General features: G+C 51.2%; 1 protein-coding gene across 1 annotated transcript; it reads left to right on the forward strand.

The window, feature by feature from the left end:
* Positions 1 to 6,407: 6,407 nt before the first annotated feature.
* On the forward strand, positions 6,408 to 7,240 carry LOC117194677 (protein tantalus-like). Its single transcript, XM_033399190.1, has 2 exons — positions 6,408 to 6,487; positions 6,557 to 7,240. The coding sequence occupies exons 1-2, from the start codon at positions 6,451 to 6,453 to the stop codon at positions 7,153 to 7,155; spliced, it is 636 nt and encodes a 211-aa protein (XP_033255081.1). The 5' UTR covers positions 6,408 to 6,450; the 3' UTR covers positions 7,156 to 7,240.
* Positions 7,241 to 7,813: the final 573 nt, after the last annotated feature.

A 7,813-nucleotide genomic window follows, 5' to 3' on the forward strand; every position in this document is an offset into this window, starting at 1 on the left:
CGGCAACGGCAACATTTCGCGGAACAACAGCTTCAGTCTGAGCTTCAACCTGCAGGACCCCACAGTGCGCTCCTCGGTGCGTTCGGCAGGAGCCCCCACAGTGGATACAGTGGACAACTCTTCATCCGGTGGCACGATCGCCCTGCCCCAGAGCGGCGCCACGGCAACGGCAACGGCCACGAGTGCTACCTCAACCCTCGCCAAACACAGTCCCGAGGCCAAGACAGGAGAGGTCTATGTCTGAGCGGAGGAACAGGACACCTATTCCGACCCATCCACTGGATTATAGCTTTCGTCGTAGGTTTAAGCACCCCCTTCCAGAACCACTGATACGATATTATCATCTAGGAAAGAGAACAAAACAAGAGTAATCCTCTCTTCGGATTGTACATACATATGCACACATCAATATACATACATATATAGCCCACAGACGATATCGTATCGTACGGCACACGCGAGTCTTTCTCGATAGTTGGGCGAATAAATTACGAATAAAATCTTTACCAAGAGAATCTCCATTATATTACCCGTGCAAACATTGGACCGTGTAAATACTTTGGAACCCTCCCCCTCTCCACAAAAAACATAACATGTGATATGCGATTATTGTATGTGTTTTTTTTTTTTTTTAAGCTATAAAATTTGTGCATCTTTAGGATTAATGTGGAACCAATCCATGTAGAGGATGGTAGAAGAACACAGATCTAAGAAATTCTAGGCTCCTTTGTACAGATACAGATACAGATACAGTTACAGATGATCGACGAGGGAGATGAAGCGGTGTGACACGTCGGGCGACTAACGAGCCCCTTAACTTGTTTGCCGCCCAACTAAACTGTTAAAAATTCTTAATTAACGCCAATAAGGAATACATTAAAATGCCGACGCCAAGCCAAGCAGCCATTTTCCCAACTCGCCCCACACACATTCACATTCCCCTTCCCAACCACTACCGACAAGCTTTATTTCCTCTTTCTCGCCAATGTAAATTAAAATTCTGTGCGCCACTAAACATATATTCAAATCACAAACCACAAAGAGAATCATAAAACACAAAGATTTCAACGCGGCTTCGCCTGTGTAAAGTGCGGTGGTTTCGTCCACCGCACCCAGCTAAATGCGAAAATTGCGGCGGTTTAACAACTTCTGTCAACGCGGCTTCGTCTGTGTAAAGTGCGGTAGTTTCGTCCACCGCACCCAGCTAAATGCCAAAGTTGCGGCGGTTTAACAACTTCTGTCAACGCGGCTTCGTCTGTGTAAAGTGCGGTGGTTTCGTCCACCGCACCCAGCTAAATGCCAAAGTTGCGGCGGTACGCACCCAGCCAACTACAGGGCCTATGCTGATGCTGATATGAGGATCAGCCTTGCGCCGCCACTTATATGAAGCCCGCTCCGAGGACGGGAACGGACTGAAATGACGCAATTCATTGTAAAAGAAAACACATGTTAATGTTAAGTCTAGTGTTACCTTAACTTTTGTAAGGAAGCGATCCTGGGCTGGGGTACATATCTCAGTCTACTCCAGGGTCGAAATTACAGCAATATTTATAATTTGCCGGAACTCCGTATTTCGGACCGACGATGGGGGACGGGGCCGCAGTCCCGCGGACGGGGGCGATCGTAGCGTGGGACGGGGCAGTTGGTTTCACCGAGAACATTCCGGTTATCGCCGAATAGCGCCTTCAGGGCCCCACCGAACTCAGAATCAATACGGAGGTCTTTACTATGCGATAATACCGACAGGTGTACTTACAGGACAGTACTTACGGGACCCTATCGGCCTAAGAATTACTACGACGCGGAAAGGGGACTTTGCAATGCGGAAATACCGGCAAGTATCGCCGAGAGTACCTAGGCTATCGCCGGACGGTACTTACGGGACCCCGCCGGCCTGAGAGCTACTACGAAGCGGAAAGGGGGACTATGCTATGCGGGAATACCGACAAGTATCGCCGAGAGTACCAAGGCTATCGCCGGACGGTACTTACGGGACCCTGTCAGCCTAAGAATTACTACGACGCGGAAAGGGAAACTTTGCTATGCGGAAATACCGACAAGTATCGCCGAGAATGCCTAGGCAATCGCCGGATAGCACTTACGGGACGCCGCCGAACTAAGAATTACTACGGGGGTCGGGGATATCGACAGGCATCGCCGAGAATGCCTAGGCAATCGCCGGATAGCACTTACGGGACGCTGTCGAACTAAGAATTACTACGGGGGTTGGGGGTACCGAAGCGTATCGCCGAGAGCGCTTAGGCAATCGCCGGATAGCACTCACGGGACACTATCGGGCTAAACATTACGGCGAAAATCTTTATCATACGGGGCAGGTATGCATATCACTCGCATGCCACAACAAAAATGAACAACGGACGCTGCCGCCATCAAAGCCATTAAATAAAACATAAACGAATAAAAATGCTGCCAAACACACTTGCAAAATCATACGGCCTGACAAATTCAAATCGAATGCAGTGCGTTGGTGATTGCTAGAATAGCCAAAAACAGACACACACACACAAACACCCATTACACTTGGGCGGCCGGACCTGTGCAGTTCGAGTTATGTGTGTCGTGTCCGCCATCGTCCTTAGTTGGTGGCCGGATCCAGTGCCATGGCATTCAGAGTGCCCTATGGTCCTGGATCTGTGGGATCTATGGTTCGGCGCCAAATGCCGCCGCGCGCCTGCAAGAGCAAGAGCCAGAGCGCCGCCAGGCCCAGTCTTAGTCCCAGCCGCCTGGCCAAGAAGCCCAGCCTGACGCCGACCACCGGTTCTCAGGCGCCAAAAGCAAAGAAAAGAAAAACCCTCTACAGAATGTCTCTTTTGCTCTCATTGTAAATTGAAGCGCCTCTTTCGGCGGAACCTACCCCAAGAGCGGAAAGCGGAGATCAATTAGAATTGTGAACCCCAAAGCGAGCGATTGATACGATACACTCACGAGTACTCATGCCCAAGCCCGAGTACTCTGTCCAGCATCCACATCGGGGAATCAACATAAATGGGTGGCTCCGCGGACGGTGTTCCAGCAGTCGCGCTTGGGCGGTCCGAGTGAGCAGTAACGGATCTTCTGCAGAAATCAGTGCATAGATACAGTATCTGAAGGATCAAAGTGTTGAAAATCAATTAAAAGGTGATCATCCATCCCACGACAAGGAGAGGGGGCAGGGGGCGAATGGCGCCACACAGATTTCTGTACGGGCCTCTGAAAGGGAATCGAATCGAATCGAATCGAATCGCTCCAAATTGGCGTTGGAATGTCGAATAATAAACGGTAGATTCTATTACTCGTTAACCCCGCGGGTTAATGAGAGAGAACTATGGCAAAAGATACAAAGTAGCTGCTTGCCACAGCCACAGATACAGATACATGCCTTTGAGAGTGTGGCAGTAATTGATTTAACCTTTGAGTGCCGTCTGTCTCTGTCCGTGTCTGTGAATAAATCGCGGGTCTTGGCTCGAGTAACACTATTCCTCCGTCCTTCGTCGTACCGATAGATGGACGAGGCTTCTGGCACGACGACAACCGATGGCAAGTCCCTGGATGAGGCGCCGGTGGCCGCAGGACTGGAGCCCACACAGCCGATCGGCTTCCTGCAGCTCTTCCGCTTCTCCACCTGCGGGGAGATCGCGTGGCTCTTCTTTGGGTTCCTCATGTGCTGCGTCAAGGCGTTGACCCTGCCCGCAGTGGTCATCATTTACAGCGAGTTCACAGCAGTGAGTACCGGGCACAGATACTCCCGCAGATGCAGATTCAGATACTCCAACCACAATCTCTCTCCCTTCGATTCTCGATTCCGTAGACCTCTCCGCTGCCACGAACATCACCACGCTTTCGTTTCCCTTCACGATGGCCAACAGCAGCGGCGGCGGGTACACCATTCCCACGGGGACCCTGAGCATCCTTCCCATCGCGGCGAACGCCGACCATCACGACAACGGCCAGTGGCTACGAGCCCAATGACGTCATCACCACGATCCCCGTCTCGCTCTCCATCCAGCGCTTCCCCTCGTCCCTGTCCATCGTGGACCTGGCCCAGGAGCAGGACGGCTACAGCAACAGTGGCTCCAGCAACGGCATGACCGTGGGGCCGGGTGCGGGCGGCGGCGGCGGCATCACCACCACGGCCCTCCTGTCCGTGAAGCCCCTGAACGGCAGCGGCAACGGCAACATTTCGCGGAACAACAGCTTCAGTCTGAGCTTCAACCTGCAGGACCCCACAGTGCGCTCCTCGGTGCGTTCGGCAGGAGCCCCCACAGTGGATACAGTGGACAACTCTTCATCCGGTGGCACGATCGCCCTGCCCCAGAGCGGCGCCACGGCAACGGCAACGGCCACGAGTGCTACCTCAACCCTCGCCAAACACAGTCCCGAGGCCAAGACAGGAGAGGTCTATGTCTGAGCGGAGGAACAGGACACCTATTCCGACCCATCCACTGGATTATAGCTTTCGTCGTAGGTTTAAGCACCCCCTTCCAGAACCACTGATACGATATTATCATCTAGGAAAGAGAACAAAACAAGAGTAATCCTCTCTTCGGATTGTACATACATATGCACACATCAATATACATACATATATAGCCCACAGACGATATCGTATCGTACGGCACACGCGAGTCTTTCTCGATAGTTGGGCGAATAAATTACGAATAAAATCTTTACCAAGAGAATCTCCATTATATTACCCGTGCAAACATTGGACCGTGTAAATACTTTGGAACCCTCCCCCTCTCCACAAAAAACATAATATGTGATATGCGATTATTGTATGTGTTTTTTTTTTTTTTTTGTTCAAGCTATAAAATATGTGCATCTTTAGGATTAATGTGGAACCAATCCATGTAGAGGATGGTAGAAGAACACAGATCTAAGAAATTCTAGGCTCCTTTTTACAGATACAGATACAGATACACTTACAGATGATCGACGAGGCAGATGAAGCGGTGTGACACGTCGGGCGACTAACGAGCCCCTTAACTTGTTTGCCGCCCAACTAAACTGTTAAAAATTCTTAATTAACGCCAATAAGGAATACATTAAAATGCCGACGCCAAGCCAAGCAGCCATTTTCCCAACTCGCCCCACACACATTCACATTCCCCTTCCCAACCACTACCGACAAGCTTAATTTCCTCTTTCTCGCCAATGTAAATTAAAATTCTGTGCGCCACTAAACATATATTCAAATCACAAACCACAAAGAGAATCATAAAACACAAAGATTTCTTAAACCACACACAACTACTGTCAACGCGGCTTCGCCTGTGTAAAGTGCGGTGGTTTCGTCCACCGCACCCAGCTAAATGCGAAAATTGCGGCGGTTTAACAACTTCTGTCAACGCGGCTCCGTCTGTGTAAAGTGCGGTGGTTTCGTCCACCGCACCCAGCTAAATGCCAAAGTTGCGGCGGTACGCACCCATCCAACTACAGGGCCTATGCTGATGCTGATATGAGGATCAGCCTTGCGCCGCCACTTATATGAAGCCCGCTCCGAGGACGGGAACGGACTGAAAAGACGCAATCCATTGTAAAAGAAAACCTAAGTCTAGTGTTACCTTAACTTTCTTTACTCAAAATACTTGCATAAAAATACCGAATACCTACCACTACTGTAACTAGTGTTACCTTCCCATTGTTCAGCCAAAAACACTGCAACTACATGTAAAATGTAAAATATGGCATGTATTATTTGAATTTAGTACATATACAAATATGTAGATGGCGTATAGGAGCGGTGGCGCTGGAGTTCCTCGGCTGCTGTTTAACCTCCTTGTAGCGTGGGTATTGGGATCGCTCTCGGCTACCATTTCCCCTTCGTGTGACAAAGGTATGGGATCGGTCCAGCCCTGGCTCTCTCTTGGGTGCGATTTCCCCTTCGTGTGACGTCGGTATTAATGCTAGTGATGCTCGTCGTGGTTCCTGTGGGATCTGGTTCCGGTGTTGCTCCCCCCATTGTTTTAAATGAAAAACTCTCTCTCAGTTTCGCGACGGCGGCCTCTCTCTCGGTCTCCCTTGTAGGCGTTGGCTTCGGGCTGGCCGGGGAGAGTTGTTGATCACATCGGCGTCACTGGTCGGAGTGGGAGAGATCCGACTATTCCCCTCTTCGTGGCTCTTGTTCTGGCTGCTGCTTCTCCTTCGTGTAGCGTGGGTATTGGGATCGCTCTCTCTCTTGGCTGCTGTTTCCACTCCTTGTAGCGTGGGTATTGAGACTCAATAGTTGAATTGTAAAACAAACACAAAAATGTACATAAATTAAATTAAGACATATACTGCCCACAAATATTAATAAAGCAACGCGCTTGGTTGCTGGCGGCTCACACCCCAGCCTCTCAGCCCCTCCCCTGTGGAGCACTGAGAGCCCTCAACCCAAAGAGGCTCGTTGCTCGTTGCTCGTTTGAGAAGTCGAAAGGTTTACCCAGGAGACGGAAAAAGATACGAGAAATGCCTGCAAAGAAAAAACTTGAAGGCAAAGCTAAAGGTAAAGGAAGTACTCGGTTCTGCGGCCATCGGACAGTCGTAACTCATTTCTCATTTCGTCTCATTTCAGCCGGGAGTATACCGGGGGATACAGGATCTGTGGCAACCGCGACTATGGTTCGGCGCCAAATGCCGCCGCGCGCCTGCAAGAGCAAGACCCAGAGCGCCGCCAGGCCCAGTCTTAGTCCCAGCCGCCTGGCCAAGAAGCCCAGCCTGACGCCGACCACCGGTTCTCAGGCGCCATCGCAGACCATCGCAAAGTCGAGGCCCACCGGTCTCGAGACGATTTTTGAACGTCCCGGCAATGAGGACGACGGGCCCACCAGCAGCCATGCCGTGGCATTCGGCGAGTGCCAGCGCCGCGTCCTCGCCCTGGGTACGGGCGAAAAAAAAAGAACCCTGTCGCAGAAGAGCTGCCTGAAGGTGCGCAACACCTTGGGCGAACGCAGCACCCGGCACATGATGACACTGCGGGCGTCCCGCACTACTTTGGACAGCGTAATGCTCGGGGGCTCGGACGATGAAGGCGAGACGGTCGGAGTCGCTCCCGCAGTCGCTCCCGTAGCTGCTCCCGAAGTCGTTCCCGCTGGAGGAAATGCCGGTACAAATCAGCCGGCACCATTCGTGCTGCGCACCAGCAGGAGGCTCAAGAGTCTGCCTCCGTTTTAGATTGTTGCACCTTCCACCCTCCAAATGAAAGAAAAAGAATAAAGAAAAGAAAAGCAAAGAAAAGAAAAACCCTCTACAGAATGTCTCTTTTGCTCTCATTGTAAATTGAAGCGATTCCCTTTCAGAGGCCCGTACAGAAATCTGTGTGGCGCCATTCGCCCCCTGCCCCCTCTCCTTGTCGTGGGATGGATGATCACCTTTTAATTGATTTTCAACACTTTGATCCTTCAGATACTGTATCTATGCACTGATTTCTGCAGAAGATCCGTTACTGCTCACTCGGACCGCCCAAGCGCGACTGCTGGAACACCGTCCGCGGAGCCACCCATTTATGTTGATTCCCCGATGTGGATGCTGGACAGAGTACTCGGGCTTGGGCATGAGTACTCGTGAGTGTATCGTATCAATCGCTCGCTTTGTGGTTCACAATTCTAATTGATCTCCGCTTTCCGCTCTTGGGGTAGGTTCCGCCGAAAGAGGCGCTTCAATTTACAATGAGAGCAAAAGAGACATTCTGTAGAGGGTTTTTCTTTTCTTTGCTTTTGGCGCCTGAGAACCGGTGGTCGGCGTCAGGCTGGGCTTCTTGGCCAGGCGGCTGGGACTAAGACTGGGCCTGGCGGCGCTCTGGCTCTTGCTCTTGCAGGCGCGCGGCGGCATT

The sequence above is a fragment of the Drosophila miranda genome (genome assembly GCF_003369915.1).
Source record: "Drosophila miranda strain MSH22 chromosome Y unlocalized genomic scaffold, D.miranda_PacBio2.1 Contig_Y3_pilon, whole genome shotgun sequence".
Classification (NCBI taxonomy): Eukaryota; Metazoa; Arthropoda; class Insecta; order Diptera; family Drosophilidae; genus Drosophila; species Drosophila miranda.

Excerpts from the sequence above, each read along its gene's own strand:
- LOC117194677 (XM_033399190.1), top strand. The coding sequence starts at position 6,451 with ATGCCTGCAAAGAAAAAACTTGAAGGCAAAGCTAAAG. Across the intron at positions 6,488-6,556 it reads ACTTGAAGGCAAAGCTAAAG|CCGGGAGTATACCGGGGGAT; the intron begins GTAAAGGAAGTA and ends GTCTCATTTCAG.